A 15980-nucleotide genomic window follows, 5' to 3' on the forward strand; every position below is an offset into this window, starting at 1 on the left:
TTGCCGGCTCCGGATCACAGCTTGCCGCTCTCCGCGGGCGGCGGGAAAGTTGGCCGGCCCGGCAGCTCAGGCCGCCGTTTGGAAATTAACCCTCGGTGGCAGGAGAGCAAAGATGCACGAGGGCGGGGCCTCCTCCAAGCAGAAACCCCCCCCCCCCCCTCCCCTCGCTCAGGTGTCCTTACATATGTCAGAGCTGTAAGGACAGCCAGCCCCCCCCCCCCCCACCCCCCCCTTGTCCCCTCCACAGGGGGCTGAGCGCTGGTTCGCTCGCATTGGGATTCTGGGAAGAGGAACGATTTCTCCTTGGCACGGAACGCGGCCAATATGCCGGCTTTTTTTTTTTTTTTTTACTTAACTGCCGCAGTGCCGAGACTAATGGTTAATTAATCATCGTGCGGTATGCAAGCTACTGATTGCCCGCGCTAAGTCAATGAAAACATTTTCCGTGTCAGTTTTTTTTTTGTGTTTTTTTTTTTTCTCAGGCAGGAAGCGGGTCTCCTGCTGGGACACAGGTGGCCCTGGAGAGCACTCTGCAGAGGCCAGGGCTGGGAGCGCAAGGGCACTGCTCACAGCAGGAGGGCGCGGTGTACAGCACAGCTGATCCGTCCCTACAGAGACCAGCAGCAACAGCGCTGATGCACACAGCAACACCGCCGCATTTTATAAAATGATGGAGTTAAAATTCATTAAAGGCCTTAGTTTTTTTTTTTTAAACTGTATAATTAAAAACTAAATAATTACCATTGATACTTAATAAGGAATTGTTTATTATTTCTAACATCCATCCATTATCTAACTTTCTTTTCCCTGGTCATCATGCGTTGGGCGAGAGGCAGGAATACACCCTGGGCACGTCGCAAATCCATCACAGGGTGCACGTTCATTCGCTCACACGCTCACACCTCATGCGGGCAATTTAGAGTCTCCACTTAGCCTAACCTGAATGTCTTTGGACTGCGGGAGGAAATCAGAGCACCCGGAGGAAGCCCACGCAGACACGAGGGGAACATGCAAACACCACTCAGAAGAACCCAAGCAAGCACCTTCTAGCTGAGACAACAGTGCTACCCACTGCACCACTGAGCTGCCCATATTTCTGAAACTTAATAAAAAAAAAAAATTTAAACTTGTTTTTAAAATAAAACTGTTTGTTTGATATATTTAATAAAAGAACAAAATCTAGTAAATGGTCCAAAAGTATTTTCAAGGCTTTTGGAGTTCTGTTGACCTTTCTTGATTCATTGAACATGACTCAGTTTTGTATTCAAACTTTTAAAAAAGCAAGTTTGACCCATGACCTTTTACACGCGACGGTTATCTTCCATTCGGAGCAGTGAGTGAATTGAAGAGATGGTATTTAGCAGGTCTGTAACTACCATTGACGACACTGAGGTCGTGTCCTCTGTTTATTTTTTCCATGTCCATTTCCAAAGCCTGTATTTAATTTCATTCTTTGGTGAGAACATCAGTTGCAATTCATTTACGAGACTCTTGACCTTGGTATGTTTTAGGTCCTGGTTCTCCAGGCTCCTGGCATTTAGGATCGTCCAGTGCCGTGGCAGAGACAGCGAGACATTTTATTGGTGAAGACTGAAATTCAGCATCATCGCGTAAACTCTCATAACCTTGCTTAATGCCAAACCTAATAGGCATTACCCCTTGAAATCCATTACGGGCCACACCCAACCCACAGAGAGTTCACCCAAACACCTGTCAATCAGATACTACTGAGGAAATATAGGATAAAATGTCAAAGTTATCAGCTCCAGATATCTGTAAGAAATCTACCAGACCTGAATGAGCATTAAAGGTGGAAAGGTATTTCCACAATTAAAGGTATTTCCATTATTGAAAAGAAACATCTCAATGCCTTTAATGATGTTGATGGCTGCTATTAGAACTAGAAAGCAGAGATTGAGGAACAACACGCAGATGAATCTAGGCATAGAACTCAGTTAAAATAAATTAAACATGAATAAACTTTTATTTGGTACATTGCTTCTTAAATTGCATCATTTTTATAGGGAACAAAGGTCATTGCATTTGAACCTTTACAAAGATATTGCCAACCACGTATACAGACACTCAACAGAAAGTAAACAGCTTAGCATGATACACTTGAAAAAGCAAAGTTAACACCCAATAAAAAAAGAATAATAGCTCATTTCCCACCACCACCTGTCTCTCGACCCACAATCAGGAAGTTTCTTTGTTCCACCAACAGCAGCTTCTCTTTGTTCAGAGAACTTTCAGAACTTTCCATCAGGTCATCAGTATTGCCTATGACAAAATGGCAGTCCACAGCAATGCACCACAGCAATTTTCAGAGGAAACCTGTATATGGTGAAACAGGGAAAGGGTTACTGTCAATTTTTTGTTCATTCGGTTAGAGTATGATATATAATCATATGTAATCAATCAATTATTCATCAGATATTAAATAAAGCCAGTAGTACTACTAGCCTTGAGATCCAAATTTGAGTATTCCTTGCAAGCAATGCTTCGATAAACAGACATACAGTATGAAGTCAGTCCATCGGCCCATCCATGACAAACATCTGCTTGCAGCTTGTGCTCAGTGTAGCTTGCTGGCACATGTTTTCACCAATCTGATATTAAGACCGCCACGAACCCCAGACAGCTAGCACCCTGTACTGATCAGATGGAGCGAGAAAGATCCTTTTATGCCATTTATATTATCAGTTAACAACGTTTCATCACAACAGAACACACTTTACCAGTGTTTTAAAATTAACTGATTATTAAGTGATTAACATCATTCTGTAATTTAAGGATCATATTCATGCATGCATACTAAGACAGATGGATGTATGTATTGCGTTAGGCCACCAATCAAATAAAAGAATCATTTTCAGTTAGCTTGATAGTGGCATCTGATTAATGTATGTAAGAAATGTAATTTTCAGCACATGATCTTTATTTTTGACTGTATTTTTGACTGCTCGCTTGCTTATAAACCGTTGCCAGCTGGCCAACTGGTCTTGCATTGCTGGGTTTCGGTGTTATCACTCTCCCATCGACAGTCGCTAGCCGTTCACGGATGTCAGCTCTGAACCAGAACAGCACTGTTCCACTGAACTTTGTACTGTACGGTCTTATCTCGCTCCCTGAGTCTGCTATCAGCTTCTACGGGTGGCATTAAGATCAGTGGAACTTTACAAGGCCTGCTCTGGACTGACCTATGTGAACAAGCAGGTCATTCGATTTTTTTAATGTTTTGATTCATAAATATGTAATTGATAAATAGCTGATTGTTTAATTTAACAATGTTGTTGTCCCATCCCAGTCACCCAGACTGTGGGAGGTGAAAGTAAATTGCGTTTTCACGGAATTATGTAATAAATCAAGCAATATTGGTGTATTATTATTATTATTATTATTATTATTATTATTATTATCAATAGTAGTAGTAGTAGCAGTAGCCATAGCAGTAGCAGTAGTAGTAGCAAGAGTAGTAGCAGTATAATTAGTAGTAGTAGTAGAAAAATTTTATTTACAAGGGCAGATATATGAAAAACCTCTTACACGCTAACATGGTATGTACACAGTCTAGAAGGTTTACCAAATCTGGGTGTAGGAGGTTTTTTTTTTTTCTTTCCTGTGCATTTTTTTTCCCTGTGCACTGGGCCAATGGAACAAGCTACACCACAAGCTTCAACATATCATCCATGAAAAATAATTCCACTTTACCTCTGGGATAGAGAGTTTGAAGGAGGGGGAGACACTTTTGAGCTGTTAAAAAAACTCAAACCAACATCAAATGAACAAATAGGCTCAATTGAAACAAGCTGGCGGCTCCCTGTTCTCTGAGTGCGTCCCTCTGATTCAAAATCAGACAGCACTCCATCACGCCTGAGATCTACCTCCACCACTCCGCACATGGGAACCGCTATCTCCTGCAGAGAGAGAGAGACAGAGAGAGTGGGGGGGGGAGAGAGAGAGAGAGAGAGAGAGATAGAGGGGAGGGGGGGGAGAGAGAGAGAGAGAGGGGAGAGAGAGAGAGATAGAGGGGAGGGGAGAGAGAGAGAGAGAAAGAGAGAGAAATAATAAAAAATAACCCTTAGGCTACAGCTAACACCTACACCACATTTTCCATTATTTCCAGAGCGAGTTTGAAGTTTTTGCTATCTCTAATAGAAAAAAAAGCAGAAGGAGAGCAGAAGCCTAAAGTAAGAAGAGAAAAAAAAGTAATAGTCTGCAAGAAAGATGCTGGGAAGAGACAGGGCTGGAGATAGTTGTCCCAGCTACCGAGATAAAAGCTACATTACATGAAATTAATGGAGGCTGCATGAGCCCTACATGAATCACTGTTTCAACACTATGAAACCGCTACAAAGGAATAAAGGAGTCTGAGGACTAACTACATCTTCAAAGGTCTCCCATTTAGCCAGCAAACATGCTCCTGACAGAGGGAGGGGGAGCAAGAGAGAGAGAGAGAGAGAGAGGGAGGGAATGAAGGAGAGAGAGGGAGTGAGAGAGAATGAATGAAGGAGAGAGAGGTAGAGAGGGGAGGGAGAAAGAGAGAGAGCACGAGAGTGAAAGAGACAGAGCAAGAGGGGGAGTGAAGGAGAGAGAGAGAGCGGGAAGGAGAGAGAAGGAAGAAATGAAATGGCCGCAGCAGTATGAATGGGAGCGGGCGAGCTCTGCGCGCTTTCTATTTAGCCGCTATCGGGCAGTTTAATGAAAGTTAAATAGTTCTGCGCGCGGCGCGCTAGCTGGAACAGATGAGATTCCGGCGAGGGATCCGTCAGGGCATTGTTGCCCGTGCTCGTACGCCCCGCGGCGCGGGCTGCCGCCAGCGCGGCTCTCCATTAGCCCGTACACAAAAGGTATATGCAGATAGCAGGCGACTCCTCCCGCCATGTTGAGGCGAAAAGATGAAGATGGTTCTCTCTTTTTTTTTTTTACTTCCCTAACCCCCCCCCCACAGACACACACACACACCACACCACTTTCCTTTTTTCCCACTTGCCACGTTCATCTGCAAATAAATCTTTGTAATTTGAAAGTGACAAGGAGGAGATTTATGAAGGAATAAGTGTGCGCTTCCGGAGGAATTTATAGCGTGGTGGCGAGGAATATGCAAATGAGCGCTGGAGGAGAGGGGGCGGGGGCAGCGCAGGTACATAACGGGCGTTTGATTATGTGGGGCATAATGACACCGGTGCCTGCAGTGCCCTTTGATCTGTGTGTCTTTCCGCTAACACCCCCCAACACCCCCTCTGAGCCCAACCTCACACCCCTGCGCACCCCCAAAGCTCGCCAGTCCCCGCCGCTCCCTCTCCCCCTTTTCATCCACCTTAAAGAGACAAGATCCTCTTACATTTTTTTTTTACACATTTGTATGTCAAAAGATGCGAACGTGTGCTCGTGCGTGCGTGCATGCAGGCGTGCGTGGGTGTGCATTTGCGTGTGCGCACGCACTCCGATGTGTCTCTTCAGGATGGATGCACATGGAAATAGAGGTTAAATTCTGAGAAGTAAACATATTAGGGAAATGATGACCATCGATGATAACAAAAGCTCAAATCCCGGCAATTACAACGCAAGGTAATGCTGGCATGCAAGTGTGCTTATTAAAATCTGTAACTTTTGTTCATTTTTATCCACAAAAGGCCATTAGTGAATGCTCACGTAGCGTCACCTCTGTACTGTAATTATGGGAACACTGCTGTTAATTCAGCCCCGACCATACTGTGACATCAAAGTGGCTCTTCCCTCATTCAGAGCAATAATAACAAACAAACAATTATAAGTGACCAATGACTCCAATTATGAATGTGGACGAAGAGTTGTTAACCACTGGGTAAAATTAAACGTCATTTCATAGCAGTGAAATTATATAAAGTGAAGCAGACAAAAAGAATAAATTAATAAATTTGTGTTAGGTAAAAAATAAAAATAAAAACTATTGGTTTACCTGTTCTTTAAACGTATGACAATAAAACAAATACAAAAAATAAAAATAAATACAAAAATTGGAAACCCAATCAGGTACACAGTAATCTCAGAATGAAACTTTCACTGTGCCTACATCCTGCTGAAACCCGGCAGGAAAAAAACAAAAAAAAGTTAAAAAAATTTTTACGTAATACGTTTTGAAGTGTCATAAATGGAAAAAAAAAACTGCTGCTGTGAAAATATTGTCAAAATTATTATTTATATTTATATTTTTATGGAATGTGCCTTTGTAGTGCAGGTTTCAACATGGTAGAATATATGGTGCTTAAGATTAAGTCCAGAGACTTATGTCCCCTACAGGGGACACAAATGAACTGCTAGGAGGATATGAAAGCTAAGATAAGTGGGCGGATGGCCCTGTGATTGTCACAGATAGTAATGGATGATCCCCATTATGGACCCCCTTATGATGAGCTGTCAATCAAGAATCTCCTCCCCACAACATCTGCAAATCTGGAGGCACCAGTGTTAGAGCTTATGACACTTCCATGCATTTATGGGCTGTCTGGTGAGGCAAGCGGCCCCTTTTTTGGGGATACCCTAGCACAGCCCTGGGGGTGGGGGTCCCTGTTCCGATCGGAGCGCCTACTTCCTGTTTCTGAAAAGCCCAGTCACTGCTGCACAGCAGAGACCAATGGGAGACCAGCCTTCGCCAGGTCAGCCTACGCCCTCAGGTCAAACAGCAGAGGGGTCGAGCAGTCAAACGCAGAACGCGATAAATAAGAAGAAAAAAAAACGAAAAGCCCCTGGGTTTGAACAGAAGTTTTTTTTTTTCTTTTCTCTTCAAACATCAAAAGACGCTTGGTACTGGAGAGGCCTGCCTTGGGGTGAATCACGCCTCTCTCTCTCTCTCTCTCTCTCTCTCTCTCTCTCTCTCGCTTTCAAACGCCTCGTGACTCCTTCTCACCCGTGTCACGCGGTTCGCGTTCTATGAACATTTTTCATCCCCGTCGACGGATATAGAATTTGTCTGCTAATTTCGGAGTGCTCATCTTAGAAGAATGCAGAACAGCTGACTGATTTCAGAACTTTTGTGTCAGGGAAACGCGGCATGTAAAATTTTGAAATAGAAGCATTCACTTCACAAATCGACTCAGAAGTGCTTATGGCATCATATGCTTCATTCACGACTGTTGTTGAGAAGGCATCCAGGGGCGGAACGATCGTGCAGTGGGCAGCGGTGTCGCCTCACAGTGGCTGAATCCTGGCTTGGGCCCTTCCTTGTGGGGTTTGCATGTTCTCCCAGTGCCCACGCGGGTTTCCTCTGGGTACTCCGGTTTCCTCCCGCAGTCCAAAGACATGCAGGTTAAGTTAAATGGAGACTCTAAATTGCCCCTAGGTACGAGTGTGTGAGTGACTGGTATGTGTGCCCTGCGGTAGATTGACAATCTGTCCCAATGCATGCTGGGATAGGCTCCAGGAACCCCCGCGAGCGGCCCTGCCCGGGATAAGTGGGAATCAGTAATGTATGTATGGATGAAAATATTCAAATTTAGGAAAAAATGCTTGTTCTGGGACTGAATCTATAGCTTTGATGACCCACAATCTCACAAAGATTTACACATATATGTTTGAAAATGGACTATAAGGATGGCTATGAAAAATACAAAAAATCCAGAGTCCAAATGTTAGCACAGCGTAATTTTTTTTAAAATGGAGGACACCTTATTTATACCTGCATGATTAAAGATGGAAACATTTATTTTCCTGGCCTTGAAATAAATGATTCACAGACACCTGAAGATGAAAAACTGAGAACAGGTTTCCGATTGTCTTCGCTGGTGTCCCCTGCCAAAGTTTAAGGCTTCAGTTCTGACATATCATACTGTTAACAATGTGATTGGCTGTTTCAGAATCCCACTGTGATGTAATGGAAAGATTCTGCTAAGCTTTAACTTCAGGTCAGACATTGCAAGGAAAGGCCGCCTTTCACCACCGTCATAATCTGCGGAGCTGGACACCATGAGACACAGTCATGGTTTTATATACATACAGTGCGTATCTATTAGCAGCTACGTACACATGCTTAACATTATTAGCCATTTTTTACTATTTAAAAAAAAGCCAGCATAAGAAGTACACATACGACAATGGTGTCATGGTGGGCAGATGGAACCAAATGATACCCTTGCTAATTTCATTATCCATACAGGAAGCACACCCGCTGCTCAATATCAGACCCAATTTTAAAACATAATAATCTCCTCTCCTTTTTAAATAGCTAAACATACAAACTTCCAATGGCAGTTGAAATGGACTTTAATTAAATACACCTGTGCAAACATTAACCTTGAGAAGGGAATGTCGAAAAAAAAGAGCAAACAAAAAAAAATGAATAGGATTCTTTGGACACAGTGATGGAGGGAAGGTAATGAAATGATGAGAGCTGTTTGGCCAGGAAACCAGAGGAGAGATGAGGTTTTTCACAGGGAACGCCGCACACGTCTCCTGATTTTACTGAAGTACTGCGCAAATATCCCCCCCCGAATGACAAGGGGAGAGTCTGAGTACACTAATTCCTGACCATCGCTGAAATGACTCATCCGTCTCCAGTGACTTCAGCCAGTGTGGACACTGAGCGGCTGTCAGGGGAGGCTACGTGTGAGGCATACAGAGACCAACATGGAGGCCAGTTTCACATGGACAACAGCACTGGACAAAGAAAACGCCTTGATTTCTGTTTGTCACCCGCTGAGCGGTCTATAGCCTAAGTATATGTGTACTTGTGAGTGTGAGTGTATGTGTGTGTAGAATAAACTTGAATAAGCTGGGCAATGAAGCAATGGCTTTCTTTTAGCTTTTGGATCCATGAACCCCTTTCAATACCCTCTATTATAATTGCATTATAATCATCTGTTCTATTATGTAATATTATTGCTGTCCATTACTCAAAAAAGATGACGTGGCAAAGGATTGGTCAGAAGCGAGGTCAGTTAAGCACCTGTCAGTCAGTCCACATCTGTGCATATAACCAAAGAACATCAATGAAGATCAATAAAAAATGCTTCAAATGAAAGCTCAGCCTAATGGGAGAGTACACTGATGATATAACACTCTCAGAGCTGTACTGCCAGGTAGCCACAGTGAGTAAGCGACTCCACGCACACGTGTGGAGGGTATTTGGTTGTCCCCGGTGCCAGGCATGAGCAGCAGGAGACGGTCCCGCCATGGCACACGGTGCCACCGGATGGAGGCTGCTCAGCCGTCGCCCCCGGTGATGACCGGAGTCATTCAGGACTCGGGACGCACGCTTGGGACCTCCCCGGTTGCTAAAACACACGTCCCTCCGGAGCCTCGCCACGAAACGCGGGCTTGCATCATGTTTGCGATGGTCCCGCACCATCGGGGGAGGTGCTTTGTTCACACATCGGATTTGAGCGTGTTAAAGAGAAGAAGGCAAAGAAGGAATTACAAGTAATTGAAATTCATGCACGATAAAACAGGCCTGCTTTTTTCCTGTGTTGCACACCAAATGTAGTTTTTTGAGTGGGTGGTCAGAGTTTATTTTTAATTAATAGTTGTGAATTTGTGTCTGCATAAACATGTGTAGCATATAACATTATGCCTGCTATTTAATCAGCTCTTGAGTGCCTTTGTGTCAATGTTTTCCTAGTGTAAAAGCACTATCTGAGAGAAAGAGAGAGCGAGAAAGAGGCTGCACTTGCTGTGTTGTATGTGGCAACCTGTCATCGATACAGAAGCGCGATGATTGTCAACATCTGCAGTTAATTGTTATTTACATACTGTATATTATATGGCTTAAATATAGCAGCGTGTGTATGTTGTTGTTTATGTTGTATGCGCGTATAATATGTGTATATTAGTTTACAGGCTGTTATTTTTTATTACTGCTGTTTTGTTATTACTGTTGTTCTTTTGCTTTGGCAACACAGTGCATGTCATGCCAATAAAGCACCTTGAATTTGTAAAAATGGAAAATGACAGAGAGAGAGTGAGAGAGACAGAAAGAGAGAGAGAAAAAGAGAGCGGGTGACAACAGCAGCAGCACAAGGGGTTAAGGCTTCGGAGAGCTTTGGCCCCACGGATTGTTTATCGACTGAGAAAGAAGGTCTTCTTTCTCTCCGGCAGTTAAGTCGGCCTCTCTTTTGTTTGACGCTGCCCATTTGAGGAAAGCTTATCCCTGACCTTCTGCCGGAGGAGCTGATGACAAGGACACCCCGCACTAACCTTGACATTCAGCGGGCTAAATGGCTTTTTCCACGAGCAGTCAGCAAACAGGGAGACAGGCAGCGAGCGGCCCAGGACTAATGAATCTATACCTGGGAGAAACTTAGCGACAGCGGACACTTTAAAGGGACAGCGCGTCTCCCCCGTTTAGGAAGCGTACCCCGCAGCAGTGAGGGTGGAAGGAGGCTGGCACTCTGCAGCGAGGCATGCTGCTCTGATCCCGGGGTCTGTGCCTGCAGGACAGCAGCAGTGAGGGTGGAAGGAGGCTGGCACTCTGCAGCGAGGCATGCTGCTCTGATCCCGGGGTCTGTGCCTGCAGGACAGCAGCAGTGAGGGTGGAAGGAGGCTGGCACTCTGCAGAGAGGCATGCTGCTCTGATACTGGGGTCTGTGCCTGCAGGACAGCAGCAGTGAGTGCGCTCTCACTCACATACACACACACACACAAAAGCCCATGCACACATGCAGGCAGGTATACACGCAACAGTGTGTCATCCACTAAAGCTGAGGCTGCACTCTGATCCTTGGGATTGTCCTTACAGAAGGCCAGCACTTAACTTTTACACACAAACTCACACGCACACACACATACACTAGGGCCGCCAGGACTGGTATCTGTTAAGACACTGTTCTAGTGTATGGATGGGCCCCACAGTTTGGTATCTGTTAAGACACTGTTCTAGTGCATTGGATGAGCCCTGTGGTCCAGCATCATTTATCTGGTCTGGTATCTAAAGTCTGGACCTTTCCACTGCCATCTTTGGCCAGCAGCCCTGTAGGGAAACACACAGCTCTAACCTCAGGGACAGGAGGGTTTCAGCTGGCCAGGATGACAGCATCGCATCACCAGTGACCCCTGCTGGTTGATCATGAGCCCGGGAGATCAGGGGTTTGTCTGTCTTCCTCCAGCGCCCGTCTGATGCAAGCCTTGCACCGTGGAAACTGTGGCGAGGTTAGAAACAGAAGTGGCATCACCTGCTTTGGAGGCGAGCTTGTCTGCACTTATAGAGGCATACCACATTTGGAGGAAAATAGAGTAAGAAAGCACAGGAGGTATAAATTAGAGGGGTACAGGTAGGGACTAACAGACAGCTTTATTTGGGATTGGTACAGCTGGAGAGGATATTTCAATTGACTGGAATCTGGAGCTTCTGGAATCCGAATGCTAAGTGTCTCCAGCAGTACCAACGTACCAAAGTTTCACTGTAGCTTGTGATTTCCTGATCGTAAACATCGCCATTGGCCGAAGCTTTTGGGGGTGATCAGCTGTGAGGTCACAGGAAGAGTACAGGTGTACACGCCTTGCCATGATGAATCCACCATCTTCACCATTTGGGGGAAGTTACAAAAACAGTCCGTCATGTGAAATCATCACACACATAACCGAATGAACCTACGGAAGATCATTTAAAATAAAACAATCACTATAATAAAAAAGTAAAAAGTTCCGGTGACTTGTTTGTCGTGTTCCACATCAGGTGGGAGAGGTCCGTCTCTAACTCTTGTGCTTTATGATGGCTGTAGTCAGTTGCTTAACTCTCTGTCCTTTGTCCCTAATGAGATAAGAGAGTATCAGGTGAAAACAGGCTTACCCTTTCAGCTTGTTTACAGTACAGTGTAACAGCCTGGGGGGGGGCTGACCTCTCCAAAGTTTACAGTCGAGCCCTGGAGACAGCACTGCTTATAATGAGCTTCCTTTGGGGAGCTCCTCTCACATTCCCAGCCCCCATGGAATCAGTGTCAGCAGGCTGGGGAGGCAGCCTCCTCCCCTGCACTCCTCCAGAGGGGCTGCTGGCTTCACGCAGGGGGTAAACCACCTACCTCTGCTGCTGCGTTTATGGGTGGTCCTTTTATGTGTGGGGCAAGTGTGTGTGTGTGTGTGGGTGTGTTTGTGTGTGTGCTGGGGGGTCGTCTGTGTGTATGTGTGATCCAATGGAAGTTTGAAAAGTAAAGCCTACCACTATGAACTACAGGCAAAACTACAACTTCCTTATCTTCAGCTCAGGTCAGAAATAACTAATAACACCAGATGCACCCTCTGTACAATGAAAACCTCTTGCCTCGATAGTGAACTTTTTAAACTTTAATATATTGTATTCTTTATTTCTTATTTTTAAGCCTGTATCAGTGCTCTATCATAAAACTTATGGGCGCTTAAAAAATCTTTATCAGTTTTGTGAATAATATTTTCCATTACACGCTTGCGGAACTTTTTAAGGATATGATTTAATAACAGCAACAACAAAAGAAAAATATGGCAGATAAACAGATAAAACTGTGCGGTGCAGCGACGAATAACAATTTGGAATGCGTTCCGCGCTCTGTCTCTGCAGACATGACCAGGCACCACAGCGTTGCCCTGTCCTCACCCTCAAACCAAGCCACCAGGAAAGGCACAAACATTACCCAGTAATGCTAATGAAGTTCCCCCGGCTCCTCCTGAACAGGAAACAGGAAGTACAGTATGATGACAGCGGTCCTCTGTGGCCGAACACACAGAGGACCGCTCTCAGACAAACAGCTCCCTGTCAGCCTCCTGTTGTTCAGTGACGGTCTCTCCTGGTCTAATCACCAGCTTTCCACAAGTGGCCAAACCGTTTTTATTTTCATTTTTTCACGGTACGCCAGGCCCCTATCGAGCTACGGACAGTTTCTCCACTCCACTACACCTCTTGCAGAAATGCGTAAGAGAATCAGAGAATCTCCCCACCCCTTTTTTTCTGTTTTTCTTTTCTGTCTTTCCCGTTCTTCACCTCTCTTCTCCTGAGGACACGGCGCTGGAGTAAGACGGGGGCGGTCGGCGGCATTAACGCTGCGTGCGCATATATCATCCTGTCCGCCCGGTCCTCCCCAGACCGCTCCGTGTCTCTTTCCCCCTCTCTCTCTCTCTGTGGGGTTTTACATGCAGACAGATGGTGCTTGTCCGGCAGAGGTCGATTGACAAAACAGAGAGACCCTTTTAACGGATCTGAAAGTTCCCTTTCCCTACTGTACCGCCTCTGCTCGCGGTTGTCATGGGACCCAGGGGGGCCATGCAGTCTTAAACTTCGGACAGGCTGTGAAACAGTTTAGGGCCCACGACGAAATTAAGGGCACACACTTCCCCACCCCGTCTTGCCTTTAAGGGCCCTTCAATGTAAACTGCAGCACCGGGATACCTAGTCCATTCTAATGTGCGACTGTCAAGGAATCATATGGAGAGCAAACAGTGTTCAGCTCAAGCTGCTATGACTGACAGAACAAGTTGATATATGTTTTTTTGTGCAGATATTATGATTTTTTTTGAATAATTTCAACCCCCCGCTCTTTGGCATTATAATTTTACCTGTCGAAATGCAATCTAGAAAAAAAAATTTCTATATGCACAGTGATTTACAGAACCATATAAACAAATTTTATTGTTCATTCCGAAGAGTTTTTGCAGATATACACAAGTATATTGCACATAACGTTGACAGGAAATTATGTTTAAGGATGAGGATTACTAATATGTATATACACTACAAAAAAAAAATGATGGTAAGTAAAGGCTTCAGTTTGGGGGTGGGGGGGGGGTGGTGGGGGTTCAGATTCGATACTGGGCTATGACACGCCTCTCTCTCCGGCCTGTCCTTGTTCCCTTTCACCTCATCTCGGACCTTCACACCTGCCAACGACAGGAAGTGGGCGGCGTCCTGTGAGGAGGTTGCACAATCGCCTTAATGTGATCCGGTTTACGGTCCTTCCTCTGTGAATTATTTCACAGGGGCTCGCCTGCAGAACGTATAAAAGCCGCCTTATCTCCAACTCGGCCATTTACTCCTGCTTTACTGTGCAAAAAATTATGACTCATACTTTTATGGGCCTTTCCATTTTTGATGGCCTTTTTTTAATCCCTGAACCTGCCTGAACTGTACATTCCCTTAATTGCCATGCTGCTTGTAACCTGGGTAATTGGCTGTACTTGTTTTTTCTTCTTGAACTTCAGGCTTGTCTGGAATGGCCAGTGAGAAACAGGTGCCCCCTAAGGAGCCAATGGGAACAGCTGTGTGATTGATGAATGAACACATGGAAAAGCATGGTGCTGCAAGTACAGCAAACCGAATGAAGTATAAAAAGAGTGAAAGAATGGCATGTGCATGGTCCAAATGGAACTTCTGTTACAGGGCCGTTGGTTTCTGAGGGGACATTTAATGGGGCTGAGGCAATGTCATTGGCTACATCTCTAAATAAATCCGTTACTCCATATTTGAGTGGAGCGGGATCGGCGGCTGGTGAACAGGCGAAGATGGACAGCAGGGGGGCTGTAACGGGCCCCGTCCCACGGGGGGAGAGCAGCCGCTGGTACAGTAGGAACAGGACGCGCAGGGTGGACTCCTATCCAATAATGACCCATCGAGAGCTTCCTGCTCTTAACATCCACAGGGACACATTTAAGCATACAGCAGGTACTCTTATCCAGAGCGTCTTTAGACAATGCACATTTTTATTTTTCTTATTTTCTTTTTGTGTCCATACAATCCATTTTTGCAGCTGGCTATTTGCTGAAGCAATTCAGGTTAAGTGCCTTGCTCAAAGGTACAATGGTAGGCACACCTGGGAATCAAACATGCAACCTCTGCTTTACAAGCCCAGTTTGCAAACCATTACTCTGAGCTGATGCCAAGTGCACACAGGTGTGATCCCAGCTCCCAGTTAATCAGCAATAACACAGCAGTGAAGCTGGGCCACAGTAGAGCAAGCAGCCTATTGGGTCTTCATCTGGATATTCTGGGAAGGCCCAACATTTAATCAACAAAGAAATAAAATTAGATTAAATATGTACATTTACTTTCAAACAAAGATATATTCACACATTCACACTCATAAACTCGGACCCTCACAAAAATGCACAAGTACATGCACAAACAAATACACATATGCAAACAGACACATGCATTCTCTCTGTCTCACAGACACACACACACACACACAAACACACCTATGCACACAAAGACACATGCATTCTCTCTGTCTCACAGACATACACACACACACACACACAAACACAAACACACATATGCACACAAAAACACATGCTCTCTCTCTGTCTCGCAGACACACGCATATACACGAAACATGTACGCTCTCACATTCACACACACTGAGTGTGCCTGGGATATTACACAGCCCCGGGGGCTTCTTGGCTGGTGAGGGGGAGCAGTCTGTTTATTTTCCCCTGTTAAACCCACAAACTGGCCAGAGAGGGGTCACTGGCAGGGCAGCCCCTACCGCTCCACAGACCTGCCATTTGTCCACGTCACCCACCACCACCCTAAAGAGAGTCTGCACAGCTGGGTCACCCACCACCAGCCTAAAGAGAGACTGCACAGCTGGGTCACCTACCACCACCCTAAAGAGAGACTCCACAGCTGGGTCACCCACCACCTCCCTAAAGAGAGGCTACAGGGCTGGGGTCACCCACAGCTGCCTGGGGGAGGGGGGTTTCATGTGGAGTCCTCCCCTTTCATGTGGAGCAACTTGGTGAGCCATCGTGGATGGTGATGTAACCCTATGAAATGGGGGTGGGGTTCTGGGAGATTTATGTCCTGAAAGAGAGTCACAATACTGACCTCACAGGATATTTCACATTTCACTCACTCCATGGAGAACCCTGGGGTGGCTGGGGTCCAAAGCTCGACTTTTACTGAGAAAGTTCAGATATTCACATTTTCAAAATGCAAACTTTATTACTTTGGAAGGGATTTGAGCAGTAGACCCCTTTGTGCATCAGTAGGGGATTAGAGAGCGATTATAGAGATTATATTCAGGCAATGAGCATTAGTTACACTT

The 15980-nt window shown here is 45.3% G+C and overlaps 1 protein-coding gene across 5 annotated transcripts; it reads right to left on the minus strand.

The window, feature by feature from the left end:
• Window positions 1-2002: 2002 nt before the first annotated feature.
• On the minus strand, window positions 2003-12248 carry LOC118217807. Of its 5 annotated transcripts, none has more exons than XR_004763306.1 (5): window positions 11363-12248; window positions 10968-11111; window positions 3712-3917; window positions 2520-2649; window positions 2003-2334 (listed from the first exon to the last, which is right to left on the minus strand). XR_004763306.1 is itself a non-coding variant. In XM_035399855.1 (5 exons), the coding sequence occupies exons 1-5, from the start codon at window positions 11476-11478 to the stop codon at window positions 2271-2273; spliced, it is 831 nt and encodes a 276-aa protein (XP_035255746.1). In that variant the 5' UTR covers window positions 11479-12248; the 3' UTR covers window positions 2003-2270. The 5 variants fall into 5 exon arrangements, 1 of the variants encoding a protein (XP_035255746.1); XR_004763304.1 differs by having other exon boundaries at window positions 2520-2654; XM_035399855.1 differs by lacking the exon at window positions 2520-2649 and adding an exon at window positions 10263-10563.
• Between the last annotated feature and the right edge of the window lie 3732 nt (window positions 12249-15980).

The sequence above is a fragment of the Anguilla anguilla genome, chromosome 18, assembly GCF_013347855.1.
Source record: "Anguilla anguilla isolate fAngAng1 chromosome 18, fAngAng1.pri, whole genome shotgun sequence".
Taxonomy (NCBI): domain Eukaryota; kingdom Metazoa; phylum Chordata; class Actinopteri; order Anguilliformes; family Anguillidae; genus Anguilla; species Anguilla anguilla.

Excerpts from the sequence above, each read along its gene's own strand:
- LOC118217807 (XM_035399855.1), bottom strand. The coding sequence starts at position 11,478 with ATGGCAAGGCGTGTACACCTGTACTCTTCCTGTGACCTCACAGCTGAT. Across the intron at positions 10,564-10,967 it reads GAAACCCTCCTGTCCCTGAG|GCACAGACCCCAGTATCAGA; the intron begins GTTAGAGCTGTG and ends GCTGTCCTGCAG. Across the intron at positions 2,335-3,711 it reads TCAAACTCTCTATCCCAGAG|GTTTCCTCTGAAAATTGCTG; the intron begins GTAAAGTGGAAT and ends CACCATATACAG.